The sequence below is a fragment of the Ornithodoros turicata genome, chromosome 2, assembly GCF_037126465.1.
Source record: "Ornithodoros turicata isolate Travis chromosome 2, ASM3712646v1, whole genome shotgun sequence".
NCBI classification, from domain to species: domain Eukaryota; kingdom Metazoa; phylum Arthropoda; class Arachnida; order Ixodida; family Argasidae; genus Ornithodoros; species Ornithodoros turicata.
The window spans coordinates 88,613,619-88,637,584 of NC_088202.1; the positions used below are offsets into that span (position 1 = coordinate 88,613,619).

At 42.4% G+C, this 23,966-nt stretch overlaps 1 protein-coding gene across 4 annotated transcripts in view; it reads right to left on the minus strand.

Moving 5' to 3' along the window:
• Positions 1 to 23,887, minus strand: part of LOC135385705 (uncharacterized) — a 30,985-nt gene extending 7,098 nt beyond the window's left edge. For 3 of the 4 annotated variants that reach the window (XM_064615170.1, XM_064615173.1, XM_064615172.1), the window contains exons 1-24: positions 23,671 to 23,824; positions 23,485 to 23,529; positions 23,219 to 23,360; positions 22,994 to 23,099; positions 22,787 to 22,915; positions 22,531 to 22,671; positions 20,913 to 21,049; positions 20,504 to 20,801; positions 19,898 to 19,977; positions 19,686 to 19,782; positions 17,674 to 17,958; positions 15,335 to 15,602; positions 15,048 to 15,232; positions 14,680 to 14,904; positions 14,262 to 14,408; positions 13,533 to 13,684; positions 13,301 to 13,444; positions 11,619 to 11,874; positions 5,332 to 5,595; positions 2,201 to 2,314; positions 2,050 to 2,136; positions 1,609 to 1,887; positions 1,040 to 1,315; positions 319 to 441 (exon numbers count right to left, since the gene is read on the minus strand). In XM_064615170.1, the coding sequence (XP_064471240.1) occupies positions 319 to 441; positions 1,040 to 1,315; positions 1,609 to 1,887; positions 2,050 to 2,136; positions 2,201 to 2,314; positions 5,332 to 5,595; positions 11,619 to 11,874; positions 13,301 to 13,444; positions 13,533 to 13,684; positions 14,262 to 14,408; positions 14,680 to 14,904; positions 15,048 to 15,232; positions 15,335 to 15,602; positions 17,674 to 17,958; positions 19,686 to 19,782; positions 19,898 to 19,977; positions 20,504 to 20,801; positions 20,913 to 21,049; positions 22,531 to 22,671; positions 22,787 to 22,915; positions 22,994 to 23,099; positions 23,219 to 23,360; positions 23,485 to 23,500 (3,951 nt within the window). In that variant the 5' untranslated portion in view covers positions 23,501 to 23,529; positions 23,671 to 23,824. Of the gene's footprint in view, positions 1 to 318; positions 442 to 1,039; positions 1,316 to 1,608; positions 1,888 to 2,049; positions 2,137 to 2,200; positions 2,315 to 5,331; positions 5,596 to 11,618; positions 11,875 to 13,300; positions 13,445 to 13,532; positions 13,685 to 14,261; positions 14,409 to 14,679; positions 14,905 to 15,047; positions 15,233 to 15,334; positions 15,603 to 17,673; positions 17,959 to 19,685; positions 19,783 to 19,897; positions 19,978 to 20,503; positions 20,802 to 20,912; positions 21,050 to 22,530; positions 22,672 to 22,786; positions 22,916 to 22,993; positions 23,100 to 23,218; positions 23,361 to 23,484; positions 23,530 to 23,670; positions 23,825 to 23,865 lie in introns of those variants that run through there. The other variant, XM_064615171.1, reaches the window with a different exon arrangement.
• Positions 23,888 to 23,966: the final 79 nt, after the last annotated feature.

The window sequence follows — 23,966 nt, forward strand, 5'->3', positions numbered from 1 at the left end:
TTGCTACTCTAACTTAATTACTTTCATTTTGAAGTATTTATACTCTATCTTAATTACAATTCTGTGGCAGTATTTACTATCTTATTTTAAATACTTTTTTAAGTATCTTGTACATGTCTGGCCTAGAGTTAGATTTAAAAATGCCCAATGATAGCCCCCAAATAGTGCCAGAGGAGCAAAGCCTGGCTTATCAAAGTGACTCATCAGAGTATTGTGAAAATGAGGGGAACAGCATTACGTGAAGCAGTTTTTATACTAAAATACATACCGTGCTTGGAAAAATCTCTGAGTAAAACACAGAACTATTGGAAGCTGTACCTTCTGCAGCAGGTTTGCTATTTCTCTGCTAGAATCTTCAACATCATCAGGCAGGCTAGAACACAGAACTTGAAAGGTTTTCAAATAAACCTTGACTGTGGATGAATGGGCTTCATCATTGAGCTGTAATGAGGAGAAAATGTAAAAGATGACAATACTGCTGCTCATCCCAACATTGCACATACATTCCTGCATAATGTTTGCAAAGCGCCATATTAAAACACTGAGCACTGAAAACACACTTTGCCATGCAAATAATTTTTGTAGTACACATAACGGACTTGTACAAACCGCTCAAGTACGGGCTAACACTGCCAAGACATATTGCAAAAATAAATGATACTTCGTAGCGCCACGTCATAAGAGAGTCCAAAGGAGTCCTCCCAGAGGATCAGATATTAGATGAGGCTAACATCACAGCACATCACACACATGATTATATATGGAAGCCAAGGACACCTGGCATGAAAAGGGAAGGGGATGGAGAGGACACACTATGCCCTTTCCTGGCTATTTAAAAACTGAGGCCAAATGATATTTCATTTACATGTCTATCCAACTGGGATGTTACATTTGGGGCAAAAAATTTGGTGGGGCAACGCATCTTTTATTTTCGTTTTTCGTGAAGAAAATTCTCTTCAACAATGAAATTAGTGGGAATGTAATGGAATTACTTAAAATTAAGGACTTAAAAAATAAAATAAAAATGAAGCATACATACCATCAGTGTAAACAGCTTTCCAAGTATATCTGTGACCTCTTTCAATGTACAGCACTTAAAAATTCCTTGTAAGAACATAACCTGATCCTCAGACAAACTGTTCTCCAGTGTCAGAGGCATGCACTCAGATGAATGCCTTGCTGCCATTGTAAATACAAAACTTGCACTCATCCAGATTTCAGGAACAGAGAGGTCAGGAAGTGCTGGCAGACTGTGCCTATGCTTAATTGCTACAGAAACGAATGCCAATGCTTCTTCGGGCATTCTGGAACAGTCCTGCAAGATGCATAATGTGTGTACTGACAGAAGCAAAATCTTGAAGTGGCCATGATTCACTATGATTTGGGACGTTCCCAGAGAGTATGTTTCTCGCTTGCATATGGTGCTTAACAGAATACAGGTATCTATGAAGATTGCAATATGAAAATTCTTTCAACAGCATAGACTCAACTAATCTCCTATGGTGAATATGTCCATGCACAGAATAATGAGCTTATCTTCATCTCACTTCCGTTACAGTCCTAAAATTGGGATTCTGGTGCATGACACAGTGAGATAAGAAAAAGTACCTTAGACTCCATAATATCTGTGCATGCCATAGAAAGAACTGCTGACACTGCTTCGTTGCAAGGCTCTTCACATTCTTCTTCAGTATGACGCCGAGATGCAGCTACAGCATACTTTATTTGAAGGGCACTGATCTGAAAGGCCTGCTTTCTGCCTTCAATGTGCAGTGTCCTATCTTTCAGGAAATGAGTGAGCCACAAGCTGAATGCCTTAGAAAGAGTTGAAGCAGATTTCTGTATATGGCGCTTTGTATCTTTACGGAGGAACTTCTTTGAGACTTCCTGAAATGTTAAGCAGAAGGAATATGTTGAGCTGTACTAGAAGCAGTGTATCAAAATAATACCAAGATAAACTCTGAAATGAAAGTGAAACATAAAGCTCCATAACTGAGAGGTGTGCAAGGCAGATATGGGTAGTGGATGACAATACATTGAACACATTACCATCACAAACTGCATGAAAAGTACCATGGCTGCTGCTGAAAATGGTGCTGACTTGAAGATGTCAGTTTTAGGGATAAGGTCTTTTAACTTGGAAAGGGAAAGAACACAAATTAGCTACATCATTAAGTATGCACAAAACATTCCGTTTTACCTGCTTAACTAATGGTGTAAACGTCCTCAAGGTGTTTCTTTTCCTAAATGCATCTCGTACAATTATGTTCAGGAGTTCCTCGTATACTCTGTACAGGGCAATGTCATCAAGATCCTGAGCAAAGATGTAGGAAAGATATGTACTTAACGAATGTAGCAATACAAATGAAATGCTTTGGCGCATGTTTTTTGAAGCACAGATTTACATCCCCGGCAATGATCTGCATTCTGCAGTCTGTCTGTAAGCGTTCCAGATTCCTTCGAGTCTGTTTCTATGGTCTCCGAGCAGGACGTCTGCCTAATGTACTGCTTGTCGCATTTCAGGGTAGTATTTCCATAAACCACATCTGTTGTACAATTCCCTAAGCTTTATATTTCATTTCGGATTTTACTTTACTGCTTTTACAGCAAACACCACATTGAACCACATGCCTCCCTTGCCTCCACCTTCCAATGCATGAATGAATTATGTATACAGGGTGTCCCAGAAAACGTGTCATTGAATTATAATAAAAAAAACTACGCCACCTAGAATCATGCGGTCAACAGCATTTGTTCTTATTAGGTTTTTGCCACCTCCTAATGTGAATGTCATGTACTCCAAGTTTAATTTTGTAAATATTTGCGAACTGAACTCGGAAATTTGCCAAGTAAAGGTCACATTTTTACCCCACCAATACGAAGAGCATGCCGAATTCACTCAAATTCATGATAATTCACAGTGACGTTTTCGAGCTATCCCATCGAAAAAAATAGCCGAATATCATGCTTTTCGGAGCACCAGACCATAGCGTGCGATGACTTCTTGAGCGCAATCGCTCGCAGTGCGACGAAAGGAGGTTCCGAAGCCAGCCCACAGAGTGATAGTAGAAAAAGTAACAGTTCCTAAAATTGGGAGAGGGAAAGCATTATCTCAGCGAAAGCCGGACGTGATAAGCCGTGCTTGTTTTATCTCTTTCTGCGATGTCGAGGAGGGCTGGGTTTCCAACCTCCTTTCGTCGGACTGGCAAAGATTGCGCTGAAAAATTCATCGTGCGCTATTCTATTCTGTGCGACCTCCGTAGAGCATGATGTTCGGCTATTTTTTCCGATGGGATAGCTCCTGAATATCTCTGTCAATTATCATTAATCTGACTAAATTAGACAAGCTCTTCACATTGGTGGGGTAAAAAAGTGACCTTTACTAGGCAAATTTCCGACTTAACCTCGCAAAAATTTACATGATTAAACTTACGTTACACGACATTCACATGAGGAAGTGGCAAAAACCCAGTAAGAACAAATGCCATTGACCGCATGACTCTAGGTGGTGTAGTTTTTTTATTATAATTCAATGACACGTTTTCTGGGACACCCTGTATACAGAGTGTTCCAGAAAACGTGTCATTGAATTATAATATAAAAACTGCGCCACCTAGAATCGTGCGGTCCACAGCATTTGTCCTTACTAGGTTTTTGCCACCTCCTAATGTGAATATCATGTAACGCAAGTTTAATTATGTAAACTTTGGCGAACTGCACTCAGAAATTTGCTAAGTAAAGGTCACTTTTTTACCCCACCAATGTGAAGAGTGTGCCAAATTTACTCAAATTAATGATAATTCACAGGAGTACTGAGGAGCTACCCCATCGGAAAAAATAGCCAAACTACGGAGCTCCTTGCTGCTCTACGGAGCTCCCAGAGGATAGCGTGCGACAAATTTTTCAGCGCAATCGTTGTCAGTCCTACGAAAGGAGGTTGGGAACCCAGCCCACACCAGCATCGTAGAAAGAGACAATACAGGCATGGCTTATCACGTCCGACTTCCGCTGGGACCATGCCTTCCTTCTCCCAATTTCAGGAACTGTTACTTTTTCTACTATCACTCTGTGGGCTGGGTTTGCAACCTCCTTTTATCGGACTGATGGTAACTGCTCTCAAAAAGTCTTCAAAAAGTCTTTGCGCATTATGCTCGGGTGCTTTGAAAAGCGTGATGTTCGGCAATTTTTCCCGATGGGATAGCTCCTGAATATCACTGTCAATTACCATGAATTTGAGTAAATTCTGCACGCTCTTCACATTGGTGCAGTAAAAAAGCGGCCTTTACTTTGCAGATTTCCGAGTTCAGTGTGCAAATATTTACATAACATGACATTCACATGACATTCACATCAGGAGGTGGCAAAGACCTAGTAAGAGCAAATGCCGCTGACTGCATGAATGCTAGACTACCAGTAATGGAGAGACTTGGGAAGCCGTATAGGGATTAAAAACAATTGCTAGTTTTACTGCATTGAAAAAGAAAATTAAATGGAAAAGTGCTAAAAATAGATTTACAGTTACATTTAGGGGTCGACATTTCAGCAGTCAGCCCCTCCTCCAGACTGTCCTACAGTCAGGCCCTAAGCTATCGGTGCATTTGTTCCCAAGATGAAGAACTGGACGCAAACCTTAACGATCTTCAAAACACGCTAGTCAGGCGAAACTTCCCACAGGATCTTGTGCACGACGCGATATGTAGAACCCGCTGTATTAATCGCACCGAACTTCTACAAAACTCAGCACGGCCCGAACGCTCCAAATGGGTTAATCTTACAGTCACCTTCAATGGTGCGATCCCCAACCTTAAAAACATACTGAACCATCATCACTCAATCTTAACACAGTCGGAGAACCTTGGAGAAATATTCCGGGAACCATCTCACATAGCATATCGTCATGCAAGAAGCCTACAAGATCACTTTGTCAGGGCAAAATTCAATAAGCCACCACCTACAACCGAAGGTGGTGATATAAGCATAAGATCCAAAAAACACAAGTGTCTTTGTATCCTGTGCTTCCCATAATGCTATTAAGTTTCCTATCCCTGAGGCACAAGCAGCATTTCCACATGTTCCAAGGCCGATATTTGTCAAGTCACTAAATTTTTTAGTGAGCTGCCCGTGGAAGCACTACATGTTCTCATGGAAATGTAAAAAAAAAGGGAAAAGTAACAGCATTGCCCTTATTTCAGTTTGTGCATGGCTCTGCCACCGTACACAGCGAACTGCTGCACACATTGTCTGACACTTGATTTGGGCCACCCCCAGATCTCTTTTTTCATGCTGTCTCAGATTTTTGCGATAGCATATTTTCTGATAACAGATACATGCCTGAGAAAAGTTTTCGGAGAACAGTGTGACAATCTTGTCGAACAAGAAACCGCCATCAAGAAAGTCCAGCAACCATGGACGTCTTGTACCATCCAGGAGGGTCATGAGTAGGTTACAGGTGGTCTTTATCAACATGGTCTTCTCTGAGGCACATGTTTTGTTCTTTACGTCACTTCTTAGCAGGAAAAGAACCCCCAAAAGTCCAAGAAGGCATCTTGTCTGATTTCCAGGGAACAAATCTTCAAGGGGCAGATATTCCATGGCCTACATATACAGTCAAGCTCACTTATAACAGCATTGAAAGGAACGTGTAATACGCTAGGCATAAAGAGTACGACTATAGACTTCTTCGAGATTCATAACAAAAGCTGGTAAAATCTTCGATGCAGTCTTTAAAAATGGGTCACATATCGTGAAGCAAACCAATTTGTTTCAAGTGTACTTAGCACTTTGACTTGAGTCACACTCTTTTTAAGTCTAAAACGTGACTAGAAATCAAGAAGAGAGCCTCATAATGCTGGTATCTGATCCTGAACTATTGACAATAGACATCCATTTGACTTGTGGCTAGTTCCATCTCAAATCGAATAATCCGGTACACTTGATGTCTCGAATGAACGGGAAAAAAATATGTGTTGAAGCCATCGGTGAGTTAGGAGAAATAAACGCTTTCGAAATTCTCTGCGCTGCGCGATTCGGGAAATAGGAGAGGAGGAAAAAACTGCCTCTCAGAAGACGATGTTGTCGCGTGCAGGTTTGAGCGTTCCCTACAAGGCTATTTATTGTCTCATTGTAATAATTTCTTGATCTGGCTTTAGACCACCTAAGGCACAATAGGCTCCTGGATTGGCAGTGCTGTGTCAGTTTTTGTTTGTCTGCAAAAAAATATCAAAGTTGACTCAAAGCACCGAAAAGCACCATATTCACTGCAACTTTGCGGGCGATGTAAAAAACGGATAAGATTGAGCTTGATGCCGTTTAATTTGTCATTCATGGGACTATCGAACTATATACAATTTGTTACTCTACTCTGTCAGGAACGTGAGCGGTACCTCTTTAAGTAGCACCATGCCACCGAAAAATGACGAATTTCGGAAGCCTTTATCTAAAAAACCCCACCAAAAACTTTCCTCACAAAATTTTATATGTTGTAGGTAGTCCCTTAGACTATGCACAGAAGAAAAATCAAAATTCGGACTTGATCGGTAGGCGCACTGTGAATTTTTTGCAATCCCTATATCACGCGGAACGCATTCAAGCGGTGGCACCGTGTCCCGCGTGTTGCAAAATCGAATTTTCAAAAGGGACTTTCAACTTCTGTCTTCACATGAAAGTAATTGGTACAGTTTGAAGCCGTTCTGAGCTTTTATGTTCATGACAGTGTTGTAATCGCTGAATGTAGATTGTGGAGCAACCAGATGTGCTCGCATTTTTTGCGGGGTGTCCCACATGCATTGCAAGCGCTGGGAGCTCGTGAAGAACAGAATGCTTTAGAGTACTTTTGCGTCTTTATAAGAGGTATATTTGTTGACGGTGATCATATCGAAGCCTATTTACAGTACACAGAATAAAAACAACTGGACAGCGAAGAAGGCGTTAGTTATGCAGAGCATCCCGGGTGGATGAGAGTGCTCGCGTCATGAACTGCTTTAGGCTGTTGTAGGAGCCACTTTCCTTAATGTTACTTTTCATGGCAGGTTCTTGCCAGATTTTCTTGATAGGCTTTTCTCACGTTATATGCTAACTCGATGCAATCCTGGCAGTTACCCCTGGATGTTCCTGGCAAAGCAACACCAAAAGCGGTCTCCATGCAGTTTATGGCCTGTCTTTCTGCCCATTTCTTCACGTATTTGGGAGTGTTTCCGCTGTGCATATGCCTCCACCGACTTCCTTCTTTACTGCAGCGGTGTGACGTTAATGGCTTCAGATGATATATACTCAATGATTTCCTCGACCACGTCGGGCTGGTGCACAAACGGCTCACCCAGTGAGCTTCCTTCAAATGTGAGCGACATTGCTGCTTGCTGTGATTCAGCCACCTTTGCTGTGAAGTACTTGAAGCAGCTTCTACACAGCTAGTCCATTTCTGTTACGCCTTCGGTTTGATCCGCTGGAACCACATTCTTTATGGCAGCTATGCCGATCTCCGAAGCAAAGTGAAAGTTCTGTATCCGAAACACTTTTTTCCTGTGTATGACGCGGTAGTCAGCGCAATACACACGGTCAGCGCTGTATAACGAAGAGGCCATTGAGGCAGGTGTGATGCCAGGACGACACAGTACGGTAATGCAGGTGTCTTCACTAGGGCCCGGAATTATAGGCGCTAAAAAAGTACGAAATAGGCAGGCATCTAGGCCCTAAAAATCACAAAATAGGCAAATATAGGCAAGATAAATTAAAACCGTTTATTTGCATATCTGTTCATTTTTCTATACATTTCCGCAGTAACAAGAGACAATAAATGACATCTTTAAATTCTCAAACATAAAACTCATCCTGTTCGCCCGCAGGAGTGCCTTGTATCTTGAGAAACTTCGCTCGACGTCACAGGATGTCACAGGCGCGAACTTGAAAGAAGATATTTCCCGTGGGCTCAGCTCTTCAGCTTCAAGATCTGCTTCCTCCCCTCTCAGGATCATCCCAATCTGGAACATTGTTGAGAGCCCCGAATTCTTTCCAATCAACAATTCCATCTTTGCAGCGGCTGTGGACCCCTTCCCTTCCAGTCCGCAAAGCGCCGTGCGCACATGCTGTAGGGTTTTAAATGCTTCGGTTAGGGGAAGTCCTATTGTCTCCAACTTCGTCATACTAGCTGTCAGCGAGCTAAAGTGGGCACTAATGTAAGCCAGGTCCATCTCAATTTCCTGGTTGCTGAAGAGTTCTCTCGCTGCACTTACGGATACAGCATCGTCTGGAAGCTTCTGCAGAACCGCTTTCACAGCGCGAAAGTGCTCAGAAAAGTACATGGCCGCACTTAGCCATGTACCCCATCGTGTAAGAACCGGTTGCGGTGGCAGTGCATACTCTCGGAAAGCTGCAACTCTGGATGGAGCCTTCAAAAAAACCTTCTTCGTGTTGGAAATTAGAGCGTCCACTTCAGGGAAGGAATAGCGAATGACTTCAGCAACGCGGTGCATGGCGTGAACGACACACGTAACGTGAATCATCTTTGAGTACAGCACTTTGAGTCCTTTCCCAGCTTTACACATGTAGGAAGCACCGTCACTCACGAAGAGAAGAACCTTTTCGTACTGTATGTTTCTGGGCCAGAGAAGTTCCAGAGAGGCCGTAAAAAAACGGGCGATAGTTGAATGATTCACTTTGTCTAGGGCCTCAGTGTTCAGTAAGATTGGGCGAGATGCTTCATCCTGCTTCAACGCACCCACGACGAAATTTGCCACATAGCATCGGTGCTTTCGTCCACGGACACCCACACGTAGTTGTCGCCAATCTCGGTCCTGATTTTAGTCAGAGTCTCTTCGTAGCACTCTTTTACGTATCTTTTCCGCAGCGTTGACTCGTCGGGTACGCGTTCCTTCGTATACTTCTCCAAAAAGCACTGGAGATCGCCGTTCGTTAGTTTCCACAAGGGTATATCTGCGGACAAAAACGCCGTGCACAGATCCTTGGAGAATTCGTTACCTTTTGACCGTCCATTGAACGCATCAGCCAGGAGTTGTGGAGTTGCAACCTTCTTCTTGTTGACACTTGAAATGTGCTTCTGGGTGGCGATGTGTTGAACAACATGATACCGCTTCTCGCTGGCGACAGCAGTTTCACATGCCGTACAGAAGAGTATGGTTCCATCTGTTGAAAATCCCTCGCCGAATTCGGCAATCCATCGTCTGCAACGAACTGCTGGTGCTGCTTTTCCCTTCGGCATGCTCGGTTTGACGCTGGAATTCCGATGACCGCTGATCGTAGCGATGACTATGTCTGGACCACACTACTTTGGACTACCAAAAGACAAGAAAGCCTCACATAGCAGTGAGGTGAACAGTCCAATGACAGGTCGTCTTAGTATCCTCTCTTTGGGCGACCCGTGCCTTGAGAGAGGCTACCAAAAGGGGGCAATTGTCCTGTACGTGACAATGTAACTGCAGTCCAAAACTGGTAGGTCACTCTTTTGGCCTATAAAGGTCGCGTGCTCTGAGTCAGGCGATGAGCCAAGAGGGCACGGAAATCGAGCTAATGCATTCCTTTTGCTTTTGTGATGCGACTGTAGTGTGACTCCCGCCTGCAGGTTCCCCGCGTGGGCCAAAAAAGGCAGTTACGAAACACAACAAGCGGAAAAAAGGCAGTCAAGGGACAAAGCTGGCAAAAAGGCAAATAAGCCTGAAAATGTCTCATTTAGGCATTTATAGGCGTTTTCAGGCAAATGCCTACAAATCCGGGCCCTAGTCTTCACACACTCTGTATAAGGGCACTCCGAGCACTTCTGTAGTCGAGGATGATGCGAAACTTTGCGCGAGGTGTCTTCCGGGAGTTAATCCGACTAGGACCTTCCCATGGTCGCAGCATGTCGAACCAAAGAACATATTGGATAGCGGCACCAGTCGCGCTGTTTCGGCAAGGGTCACAAAAGGCACCATGAATTAGCCTTGAATGTGTGCGTAAGACACTACACAACGACACTTACCTCTGTGCGATTTCCGACGTCCGGGGTCATGGAGCAGTGGGAAAGGAAATGTTTTAAAGAATGCTGGAAGTCACTGCGTCTCTCCTGCCATAATGTGTACAGTAAACATGCTTGTTTATAATCACCCTGAACAGATGTAGCTCTTACAAAGATGCAAACGCATTCTGTTCTTCACGGGCTCCCAGCACTTGCAATGGATGTGTGACATCCCGCAAAAAAGTGCTAGCACATCTGGTTGCTCCACAATCTACATTCAGCGATTACAACACTGTTATGAACATAAATGCTCAGAATGGCTTCAAACTGTAGCAATTACTTTCATGTAAAGGCAGAAGTAGAAAGTCCCTTTGGAAAATTCGATTTCGCAACACGCGGGACGTGGTGCCACTGCTTGAATGCACTCCGCGTATAGGGGTGGCAAAAAATTCAAAGTGCGCCTACCGATCAAGTCCAAATTTTGATTTTTCTTCTGTGCATATTCTAAGGGACTACCTAATACATATAAAATTTTCGAGGCAAGTTTCTGGTGGGGTTTTTTAGATAAAGGCTTCCGAAATTGGTCATTTTTCGGTATGGTGGTACTTAAAAAGGTATCGCTTATGTTCCTGACAGAGTACAGTAGCACATTATATATAATTCGATTGCCCCATGAATGACAAATTAAACGGCATAAAGCTCAATCTTATGCGTTTTTTACATCGCCCACAAAGTTGCAGTGAATATGGTGCTTTTCGGCACTTTGAGTCAACTTTGATATTTTTTGCAGACAAACAAGAACTGACACATCACTGCCAACCCAGGAGCCTATTGTGCCCTAGGTGGTCTAAAGCCAGATCAAGAAATTACTACGATGCGACAAATAGCTTTGTAGGGAACGCTCAAACCTGCGTGCGACGACATTGTCTTCTGAGAGGCAGTTTTTTCCTCCTCTCCTATTTCCCGAACCGCGCACCGCAGAGAATTCCGAAAGCGTTTATTTCTCTTAACTCACTGATGGCTTTGACATATATTTTTTTCCGCTCCATTCGAGACATCAAGTGTACCGGATTGTTCGATTTGAGATGGAACTAGCCTTGTATGCTAGCACTCAATTGTCAATGGTTCAGTGAAGAAGTGCCACTGCAAAGTCAATCATCTATCAAGTCTGGCCTCCAGGAGCAGGCACAGTTAATTTCCTTCGTCATGCTGATTGATGATTTTCACAGTCAGGCATGATGAGAGCCTTGCACCTGATTGAGTGATCGTTAGTGTTTCAAACATCAGTCTCTTCTCAGAGTTGGTAGAAAAATGTTTTGTCTCCCAAACTTCAGACGTTTAAATTTGCAGGACTATAATAACTATGTATAAGCAAGCAAACACTTCCATGGCAACCACTGTAACTGTAAATTTTGTTTGCATGCATGTCATTACAACCACAGTTATTTATTATTAATTAAGTTATTAACCACTCGCATTATGCACTAGGACTTGCCCACGTCACCACATTCTGAGAACACATTCTCGCGACTACAGTGGGTACAAGCACTTCAAAAATTGTGGCAAGTAATGTGACTACAGAGATTAATTGGTTTGGACATTCTTTCTAAAACAAGACAAGTAGAACTAATGAACTGCTTGTCTAGCATTTTACGCAACAACAGTCACTGACCTGAAGGATGAATGTGATGCTTTCCATAGTCACACATTCACTGGACTCGCATGAACTCATGATACTTGAAGTCAGCTGTGATGCATTGTGTATATTGTTCCACATTTTGTTCAAGTCATCAGGCTCCACAAGTTTCTTTGATGTATTATCCATCTGGGGTATGCTCTCGGCATATTTTTTCCATGTTGATGGCGAGAATGATAATGTTTCAAACAGGGACTTGTATGTTGCTGTTGTGCCTTCCATGTCATGAGATCTGCAATCAATGGGTTATATCGGAACAGCATTGGCACTTGTATTACAAATTGGAGTTTTTGTTTCCTATATGGCAACCACAGATATTCCGTAAAAACATTTTTAGACCCCACACTCCTAGCTAGTGGAAAAGAATATGGCCCATGTACTGGATTCCACACATAAAGGTGCCTTTGTGTTCTTGTGAACAACAACAAAAAAATTCTGATATGCAGGCCACATTGCATAACTAAAACGGTGAAGTACACCACATAATGGAAAAATCTTAAAATCCACAACCACGTTTACTGTCTGAAATATTCCAGAACTTTTTGATGAAGCATAAGTGCAACTCCAAAGTATTAATGCGTTAGCATTAGGAGTGTCAAAATGGAAAAAAGCTGTATGTGTGTGTGTCTGTCTATGTGGTGTGTCTGCATATGAGATGGTGAAGCCTCACTGAGGTAGAGGTATAAATGGACATGTAAAGGGGATATAAGAGGGTAAATGTAAATGGAGATAAATGATTTGAAATTGAAGTAGTTGAAGGTAATTAAGAGTATGAGGTAAGAGTAATTAAAAGTTATTAGAGGTAATTAAAGCAAGAAAGTTGAGTTTAAGGGTTATGAATGTAAAACATATGTAATTAAGAGAAACAGTAAATGAAATTAAGGGTTACCGGAGATAACGAAATGAAATTAATGTCAATTACAGAGAAATTGAAAGTAATTAAAGGGTAAATGAGAGTAATTGAGGCTAATTAAAGGTTAATTAAATGGATTTCCATAAAGTAATTGAAAGTGTCGAACTGGAAGTCAAGTATAGACGGAAAGTGGACAATCGGAAGTCAAGTATGGACTGAAAAAGGCGCTTAATGCTAACACATTTCTCTCGCATTTACCACTAAATCGTCACTGAATTTTTGTTCACTATGCTGTACATCACAGCCTTTCATGACCAGCCTGACAAACTTTTGTGAGTGGCAAATATAGTGCAGGTAGAGTCCACTCAAAACATGTTTTCAATATGGACCCAGCTTTATGCTCTTTCTACATCCATCAAATTTTACCAAGAAAGAGCAGCAAGCTGGAAAAGCACGAGCTGCACTATCTTTCAGATTTCAAAACAGAAACGCTTGCTTTATTGTCAGTAATGCTGATATAGTTACTCAAGCAATGGATTAAGTTATCAAAATGTCACCATCTTAGTGTGGGAAAGATGCCATTGCTCAAAGCAGCAATGGTAGTGTGCTTTGCTGCACGCCATTTCCTGGCGTTCTCTGCAGCACGTCGCTTATGTTCATTTTCTTTAGAAAACACGTCCGCATCTCCCGCAGCAATGGTAGCGCCCCCGACGACAAGTGAATTACACATCTAGCTTTTATGCGCAATTTTCAACAGTTCATGTGTAAAAAAAAAGAGTGAACAAGAAAGCAGTATAACACTTGCCTTTTCTTAGCCCTAATTCTCTCGGACAGGTTGTGAAATAGTGCTGTTACATATGCTGTCTGCATTGGCCTACTTTCTCTAAATGAACTGGAATTCAGATACTCCATAACAATGCCTTTTGGTATGATATTGTACTCAGACAGCCTGTAAGCAAGGGATTCATAATCAATTGGCCTTGGCAAGTGTGTGCAAAAAAGTGCCTAATGTTTACGAATACGAAAAATTTCCTTACGTTACATCCATAGTGTCTTCCAATACATGCAAAAGCCACTCACACAGACGAACCAAATTTTTTGCTGTTAACCAAGAGGCTATAATTGGACTGTATGTGAGCAGTAGCTGGAGTGCAGCAGTAGCGAACTGTTCTTCTGTTATTCCACAAACCTTTGAGAGCAAGATACATGCAAATGTACTGGATGAGCAAATACTAGAACTAGTGTGCAAAACTGAAGCCAGAACATTTCTTTTATGTGCAGTTTCAGAAGTGAAAGTACGGATACTCTGCATGTTGAAATGGAGAGGCCAAACATCATTCATGACGTATGCCGTTATTAGTAAGCAGCACAAAATATTTCGTATTCAGCAGATTGCTAAGCTGATGTTCTGGCTCTTTGCCTAAATAGGAGGACTACCCAGTGGCGAGTACGTTCGAGTGTGCAACAGTGCAAAGGTATTTTGGGAGGCACTGCTTTTGAAGAGCAAACATATCATTTTACTGTTCATTATTTGCTAGGCAAAGCTTGGTTTCAAATCCTGTTGTATAAGCATTTCCATAACTGCATTTCAATAATACATTGCCCGATGGTTGCTTCACAGTGCCTCCCATTGGTACTGTTTTGCTGCACATTGTTCTCTGCATGTAACAGTAATGAACTTGGTATTGATAAAAAGAGGTATTCCTGACAAGCAATATGGATTTTATTGAAAACTTATGCATGGCTGAAGGAGTATGTATACTTACTCGTTGGTCCCACACCTGACAAGGGGCCATCATGTTAGCATGGGAGAAAATAAATGTGGCTGCTGCTGCTATGCTCTCTGTAGCAGCGTCACCAGTTGCCTCACTACACAGTAGAAGAGCCCTAATTTTCTGAATTTCTAGGAGCAACTGTGAACAAAAAGTGTGCTGGGAGTAAGTCAGCATAGCAGGGATACTGTCCAGTTGAGCTTTAAGTTGTTTTTAACAAACACTGGTGTGCAGATGAAGCAAGACAACATAAGTGCCACTCTCTTGGCTTTAACAAAACCATAGCTAATTAAAACGTGAACCAGTGAGATGTCACAAAACCTTTGTACAAACTATAATGCAGAAATAATACTCAAAAAGCAATTTGTTGTGTACAATAGGCCAATGTTTGCCACTAAAGAGACAGACTTACCAGGGCGTACAGCACTTCTTTTGAAGTAGGTAACGGTGCAAGCAAACTAGAGACTCTCTCAGTTGTCAACACTGGTTGTAAGTATGATAAGTCAATGTCCTCTAATGGTGCTTCTAAAGATGGTTTATTATTTGCTTGACTATATGATCTCCTGTAAGAGAGCAGTACGATGTGCACTTCACCCCAAGCATGAAAGATCTGCAAGGCACAATATGCACACTTGTCCTGGAAACAAGAAAACATAAGGCATGTTCAAATAAGCCAGGTATTGAGCCTGTTGGTTCACGTCAAAAGCAATAAAAGCAACTAAAGGAACGAGACAAAAGTTGTTCCTGCCGCAAACAACAAAGGTTTCAAATGCTGCGTACCAAGTATCCATCAGTACTGCAGTCTAGCATCTGTGATGCCAGCTTAGGTGTTTCGCCCATTAGGTCAGAAATCTTTGTAACGTCAACTGTTGGCATTGTTGGTGCAGCTACTTGAATGTGGTGCAGGAATGTGCAGAATATCTCCACAGTGGTAGTGATCTCTCGAGTCACGTTGTTCTCGTTTGCTGCAAAGCAAAAGCACATGAACACGGGCAAACAACCATGAAAGTAAATGTGTTCGGTGTTATAGCTGTCTTTTGCTTTGCTTACATATAGCTGTAACTAACCTTTGCTGATTCCAATCCAGTATCGTAGCTGGTTTAAAAAAAGTGACCAACACTCTGTCAATTGCCCTGAAGACATTCCTGTGCAACACTTTGCAAACTTTTTCAGAAAGCTTGATGTGACATGTACAGGCCCTATGTCCTCCCCTTTCAAAGAGGACAAGGACGAGAAAATATTTCTCAGTAGCTTGGGGATGCGGAACAACTTTTCAAAAGTGAGGACAATATTCTCAAGGAGCATGTCCTGTGCATTCTTGATATCAGAATTTTCCTGTAATATGAAGAAAAGCATATTATAAAATCTCTCAGGTGTCTCAACAGATAAGTAAATTCAAATATGTATCTATTCTGCTTTGAGCGCAATAACTGTTAATGTTGATATGATGCTAGAACCGGCAGCTGGGAAACGTTTGCCGCCTTTACATGAATACGACACAAGCGTATCCTATCCAGTTGTCTAATTGAATCCACCCATGTAAACGGGTCAATTCGCTAGGACAGCATATCGTATTTAAACCGCTAAACAGAGGTGGATCGAGGCGGGGAATGCACGTTCAGATTGCGCATGTAAAGAGACGATGCCCATCGTACGCATCGAGGGAAGAGGAGAGGACTGCGGGAACGGGTGTTCTGCTGCTGGCTAGTTGTGTTGTCTGCTACTCCTAGTTGGGATGAAAAAATGGTGACATTAGAGAGTTCCCAGCCAGAATCTGTTTTCGACACCCGTAGAGCAGAGTTCATTCTGAAGTACGCATGAAAATAGGCCGTCAGTGCCATGTTTTCCGAATTTTAGTGTTCGGTGCTGAAGTAGTGGGGAACTGGTCACAGCAACATTTGTGGAAGCGCGCCTCAAACTTGCCGATATGAAACTGCATGCCGCCACCTTCGGTCTGGACTCGATGCTCATCCATGTAAACGGTGGCGTGTCGTCTTCTCTCCGGTTTCGACTCGATTCGATACGTTTGTGTCATATTCATGTAAACGTGGCTATTCAAAAACCATGTTGCACGTGCACACAAGTACCGTAATCTCACGCGTGTAAGCCGCACCGCAGATAAATCGCAGGACCCGTTTTTAGGAACGTTTTGAAAGTTTTTGGGCAGGTAAGCCGCTGGCAATACGACGTGACTGATTTGTGCGAGGAAGGAGACCATAGAGCAGTGTTTCCCAAAGTGTGGTCCGCGGACCCCTGGGGGTCCACGAGAGTGTCCGTGGGGGTCCGTGACCGTCTCTCACATTTCAGTGAGGATTTTCGTCCCCACAAACACGCCTTCGTACATGCTGCCCGATTTCCTAACACCCAGAACTTCCAAAATTGGTACAAGCATGCTTCAACGGCTAGCTTCTAATTTCTGATAGAAAAGTCCTGCAATGCACGTTTGTCCACACATACAAACAAGAAGAAGAAACCAGTCCGGAATCGTTTCTGAAGCTGTATCGAAAGCACGCAGCAGCTGACGAGGTTGCTGGTTATGCACTGGCTGTGACGGTTGTGTGTGTGTGTGTGTGTGGGGGGGGGGGGGGGGGGGGGGTCCGTGAATTGGTTCCCATCGCTCCCGGGGGTCCGTCACCGCCAAAAGTTTGGGAAACACTGCCATAGAGAAGGCCATAAAGCCTGTGATCCATACTCTGGGGTCGGCATGGTGCACAACAAAGGAGGTCAGTTCTAGTATTCTACCATGATCAGATTGTGCTCTTGTTGTGTGTTTTACATGGATCGACGCGTCAGTGGCCTTCCAGGAGACATGAATCACTCTTACCACTTTCATTAAAGCTGCTTGGGGGAAGGCACCAGGAAGGTCAGTCTAATCGAAGTTGAACGCGCCCCTGTTACGCATTGCTCATGCATTGGCAGGGCGGTGCTGTTCCAGGAACACTGTCGGCCCTTTCGTTAAAATCAGGGTATGGGGAAAATACCATGGCGAAAGAGTAATCAAATAAGCCGCAGAGCGCCCGTGAAAAAAAGAAATCGAGCATAAGCCACGGCTAATACGCGTGAAATTATGGTAGTACCTGACAGAAATTGTGTGTATCATCTGGTACCTCCCAGGCAAGACCAACTGTGAGTGTTAACAGCAGTGGAATTCTTTCTCACATGTGCTTGTGAGTAATTCCCTTGTTGTGAGGAGATTGGCAGCAAAAATTATGTAATGTTAGGGTATAAAATACACATTACATAAAATTTACATTAAAATTTCCCATAGATGCTCTCTTTCATTTTTGTAACTTTCTATCACAGTTCAATATTGTTCAGGCACCCAGCCAATCAACCGTGATCAAGTTCCACCATGAACAGGAAAGTACCTGCAAAAGATAGTAACGAGATAAGAACAAATGCTCACCAAACTGTTGGTGACCCAGCACTTCTGGAGGGCTTTAACCATAATTCCTTCCACTAGGTTTGGAGAAATGTGCATTGTCGTATTGACACAAGCAAACCAAGCAGCAGTTTTATAGTTAGTCTTTTCGAGGCAAGTTCCGACTTCCCGAAACCACTTCTTAGGTCTGAATGAGCCTTTTTTCTTTTGGGGTAGTACCATTATTGCATGGTACTCTTCACTTATTCGGTACACCTCCAGCAAGTTATTGAAACATGACAGTTTCTGCTCTTCAGTCAGCTGAAGCACCTGCAGAAAGAAACACAACACTTGCATTCAAGCACAAAAACAACACTGAGTGAATGCAACACCATTGCATCAGTTATAAGCGTTCACACTGTGTTCCATTTGCTTATCCACTCCCATTTCTTTCGCTTGAAAACATTTCACCAGAACATTTAGAGCAGTCACAGAGGTATGTCTTCACCAGCGGAAAATGCAGTCCGTACATTGCGAGGGTCATATGTAAAACTACATAAAACGTATTTACTCGCTTATAGAACCCTAACATGAGTGCCAACAATTTTGGTACTGCTTGGAGGAGACAAAATATCATTTGTTTCCGGGGCGTCCGACACTGACAACTTGAATTAAAGGTGGGGTTTATGCACATGAAGTGTGGGGTTTCAAGTTTTAAGCACGCACGCACCCACTGAGAGGCACTATCTTGTTTGGGGAAAAAAAGGTGCTGACTATACGTGAGTAAAAACGGTATGTCGCCCAAGGTGGGACATCCAGATTGAATCGAATGTATTCTCGTTAGTGTGTCTTCACACTTGCACGCATGAGGACACACTCTTGCCGAGAACTCTTCCCTGAGCTTGCATTTCGCTTCCCCTATGATCGTCAGCACTGTGTTGATGAACAATTAAACCGGAACAATGCTCCCACTGGAACAGCTTGATGAGCAAAGCATGCACAAGAGAGCTTTGGACTCCACAAAGTTTTGACTTCGGGACTGGCTCGTTAGCCAACACTTTAAGCAGTTCCAGTGGCTAGGTCGAGGAAGGGCCACGTGGAATTTGAAAGCAATTCTGCTGTTCTGCCAAGTCTTTCTTCCATTCAGAGTTTGTTGCAGCATAAGTGGGACAAAAAGCCATCCCGCAGTCAGGCTGGTGGGACAGCAGGACTGAAACTGCAAACAGCGGGAGCTGTCCCACATAAATCAGGACACCTGGTCACTCTAGCCATACGAGAATATGGCGTACACCAAACAGATAAGTAGGCTGATTCACATTTTGTTGGCACCAATATTTTGCAATTTCCTTCAAGGGCATGCAAATGTGCTGTAAATAAGTTTTCTGCATATGATCAGCACACAAGCAACGGTCTGAAGCATGGGGGCACACTAGATTGTGACTCTGAGGCATCATGCACCCCCGTAAGCCAATCACAGACGTCCTTAGATTTGTGGGAAGATTTGATCTGTAGGAGTTAACTTGTTCCAAAGTAAGCTTTCCATGCCAATTTTTGTCCCCTGATGTCCCCAAGTTTGTCCCCTGATGTGGATTAATTAATGAAGACAACTTATATTGGTTTTGCCAATATTTCTAGAAGTCATCAACGAAAGCAGTGTGGACTCAATACCTAATTCGATAAGAAAAAAAGAACAAAACTTAAATTTAATGACGATGAATGGATGGGGAATTTCCTCGCCAGGGGCAATACTCTACCCCATTGTTAGCGGCAATGTGGTAAATGGAATAATGAGCCACCTCACAGTGAGGACCGAAGTTCTGTAGTGTCCAAAAGGTTTAAAAGCGCTTTTACAGCAGTGTGTTGGGTGGCTGGATTTGGTCATAGACAAGCAATTTTGACATAGTGAGAGGGAGAAAGAATTTTTTTTAAAAATGCAAACAGAAAAGGAAATGCTCTGGAAGCTGTATGAAGCACTACAGAATATGAACAGCAAGGAGTTATACTGGAGTTCAAACACAGTCAACAAGGACAATCATATGGGAGTAGAATGTGTGTACCTGGAATTCTAGCTTCTTGAATGGAACATCAGATCTTATGCCAAGGAGTGTGACAAGATAGGCCAGTAATGCGACGTTGCAGTGTATGTTGCCAGATCTGTGTGCAAAAGTAGAAGCATATAAAGTAACACTGCACTTCGGCGGCGTCAGAAATTTCTGTTCAATTTGGATGCTCGAAGAATTTTAGTATCTAATATATGTAAAGAACTTGCCTGTTGCAAGACATGAACCCTTCCAATATGACAGGCAAACAGAGTGGAATATAGTCAGCAGCAGAGTATCCTCTGCTCGCCTAGAAATGCATTCAGAATCAAATTAAGACCAGTCCAAATGAGCATGACATGTAACAAACACCACCTCACTTTCCTTTCTTCAGATTACTTTTTCCATAATCAGGAATTAGGGTGCCATTTAGACAGGGACAGCTATTCCCTAAAAAGTATCTTCCTCTTTCTGTCCGTATATGAAAAAATCACTTGTATTTTTTACTTACACAAAAAGAATATGCTGTATTTTTGTAGTGATAAACGGTTATAACTAAAGAACAGCAAAGCATAAATTTATGTTGAATTTTGTCTCTCATTTATTGTTAATAAGCAGAGTTACTACGTATCAAATACAAAATAAAGTTTCAAAATATACCCGAAAGCATCATACTCCTGACAATTTTATTCATCCCTTTTGCATTTACACTGTGTGTGCTGTTAAACCCGCAATACATATCCTAAGAGAGCAATCTTCAAAATAAGTCATTACAAGAGTATACCAGCAGCATCCATTCGATTGCGAACACAATGCTACGTGGGGGCCTCACTTACCATGGATTCAAAGGCTTCATCCACCAGTCTTTGAATTTGTCGCAGGCTTTCTTTTGGAGGCAACTCCTGACAAGTAGTTTTTTTTAATGGTGTGGTTGTGGAACAGGGCGGAGCAGGCGTGACAATATTTGAAGGAACTTGAGGCGTCACTGCTGCTTGCTTGGGAATTGTTCCTTCTGTACTAGTCACCACGGACCCCTTCTTGGCACTTTCAGATACTGCTGGAGTATGTCCATCCACAGTTTCTTCTGACTCAAGTATAGCTTTGAGACACTGTATCCAGTCATTAAGATTGTTCCTTGGAGACACAACCCAAAGTAAGGAATTTACACAAAGTATATATGCTAAGCAGATCACTCAACTGGCTACATCTGATTAAATGTACTATCTGTTAGGCACAAGCACTCACTTGTTGAAAAGGGCAGCACTTATGGCTTTCTTTATTTGGCCAGGAATATGAACCAGTTCAGGCAAAGAGCTGTTCTCAGTAAGCTTCAACATCATCATCATGAATCCTAACAGTGGCTTCAAATGCAGAATTGTGCTCTGTAAGGGTACCAAAAATATCAACATAATTTCAAACATAGCATTCCATAAACTTCTGTATGACAATATGTGCATGGATGAAACCATACCAAATACTGATTATCAGCACATAAGTGATTGCAATGCAGACAATGTGTCTTTAATATACAGGGTGTTTTTTTTAAATCATGAGAGATGTTTTATAAAAAGGCTAATAGAGCAACGTGAATTTCGTTTTGCAGTTGAGTTCTACGGCCAGGCTGAAAACTTCTCGAAGAAAGTACGCAACCACAAGATGACTAATTACCCAAAATTTGTTAATTAACTCTTTAATTAGGGGATTTCGGGCAAAAGTGAGATAGCAGAATGAGAGACTTTCCTAGTTGAAAGTCCTTTCACGTTTAGAAAATCCTGAAACATGACTGTGTGTTAAAATATCCAACCGAGAACGATATGCAAATGAGGCGAAACCGTAGCGACCGGGAACGCAGGGAGTACAGCGCTCATTTCACATCAGAGGACCACATGATTTGGAGCGATGGAGATGATTGGAGTAGGTGCCGATTTGATGACCAGATAAACCGCTTTCCAGCCCAGATAAGCCTCCATCAGCAAAGGTGATGCACTTCTCAGGCACGCTTTTTCAGTTTCGGCTCGTTCGCATACCGAAATTCAGTGTACATTTCACTGCACGCGTTCTGTTCTGGATTTTTAAGAGATAGGATGGCTTTCAACGAAGATTGTCACCCGTTCTGCTATCTCATCTTTGCCCGAAATTCCTTAATTTAATTAATTAATTTTAGGTAATTAGTCATCTTGCAGTTGCATACTTTTTTCGAGAGGATGTCAGCCTGGCCGTAGAACTCAACTGCAGAAACGAAATTTATGTTGATCTGATAGACTTTATAAAAAATCTGTCCTGATAAAAAAAAAAAAGAGAAAAGAACACCCAGTATATTGCCTTTGCTTTCAGTATGGTACAGGCTGATGTTGAATTTGTCAGAACAGCATCCTTCTCATATTTGTTGCTGAGATGCGTAGCATGTCAACTGTACTGCTCCAAATATAAGACTGCCTCAGAACATATGATGTGTCGCAGTGGAGTTATAGGACCTGATAATATTGCATGCTTATCATGATCACTGGATCGAACATTACCAAAAATTGTTTGCGTTACAGTCAGCGCAATATCACAGTGTAAAGCTATTCTTCCACAGTTAGAGGCAGATTGCTAGAAGAGCTACATAGCTCATTCTTTGGTGCTGAAAAACTAGTCAACTTGTTGACCCCATGACCCTCTGGACAATCATTGCATCCAAATTGGAGCTTGTGCCCCCACAGTGTGCACACGTCATGTTTGTACCCATGGACGCTCATGCATTGTGTACATGAGCATCAGTGACTTCAAATTAAAGTTTTGGAGTGATGCCTCAAAATTCGGAGTGAGGTCAAGTATGAAACAGATTGCCTTCGAAGAGCCTCATACAATAATGACAACTTACTTGGACAGAATATGGGCGCTTCTGCAATGAGGATGTAATACTGTGCAGTAGTAGTGAGAGGACAGAGATCAGCTCAACATTGTTTTTTCCTTCACTCATAGTGTCACAACAGCATTTGAGCACGGTAAGAAGCATTGATTCCTGCAAAATAAAATATAGATGCTACCAAACGAACCACATTTGCCCATGTAGTTAGGTACAGCTTTGTTATGCTGTCATAAATTATCATTCTATGGCAACAAATGCGTAACATTACCAAGTCATTCTGTTTCAGGAAGAGTATGCCTGAAGGTGTCTTCTCAAGCAAGTATATTGCAACTTTCAGTACATAGCATTCCTGGCTAGTGTCGGGGTGAAGTTGCATTCGGATACCTTGTGTAACATGCTGTGGAATGCAAGAATCAACACTTGAAACATTGTACATTAAGCTTGCTATTCTAACGGTTCGGGAACATGAGGTTACCTCAAGAAAACCCTTCTGCATTAGAATAGCCAGCTGTTCGGGTACAACGTCTTGTAGTACTTCGTGAAGAAGCTTCCACAGCGTTAAAACATCTTCAGCTCTGGCCCTGAAGAAAAAAATTCAAGCTTTAGAACAATCGTTTAATGCATTTAACGCTCGTTTGTGCCGTTGAAACATGTCGAGCGAATTAAAAGTGCATATGACGTTGAGACATGATCCACTTACTGTGTCTGCTGGGGGATGCTTTTGGAAAGCCACAATAAAATGATTTCCCGTTTCCGAGGTATGTAGGCACATGAACGAAGGGTGAGACGCACTAATTCTATATTTTTTTCAAGGGTGTTCGTTGACAGCTCATGTAGTAGTGCTGAAACGATGAAAGCTGTCATTACAGCAACACAGCAGTGTGTGCGGGCAGCAGAAAACCGCGCTCCTTCTTGCACAAATATTCCGCTCACAGTAGCACAAAATGCAAATGCTGTTTCCCATACCGTTTGTGAGGGCCATCCTATGTGATTTCTCGTGGATATGAAACTCTGAAATTGCAAAATATACATGACACATAGAAATTGCGAGTACAGGCGAATATTAGCGGTACATTGTGTCGGACGAAGAAGCGACAAGAATTCCAGTCTGCGGATATCGGTTAGAACGTCATCGAGAAAGTAAACACTAACCCTATGCGTGTTTTCAAGGATCTCCTACCCAAACATCGATCTGAGAATGCATGTAACGGACAAATGGCTTAATTGCACATGCTGTGTTTGCCGGGTATGCACCATTCTCAAATTCTCCGAGCATGTTACAAAACACGTGCCACGGTTTATACAACGTTGCTTACACAAGAATGTAAAAACAAGCTGTGTACATACGTATTAAAAATTAGCCAGAATCGTAGTTTCATCGTTTGAGTATTGTAATCTAGCTTGCTCCCAAAGTGTTTTTGTTTGTTGTTCTTTTTTTTTTTTTGTGC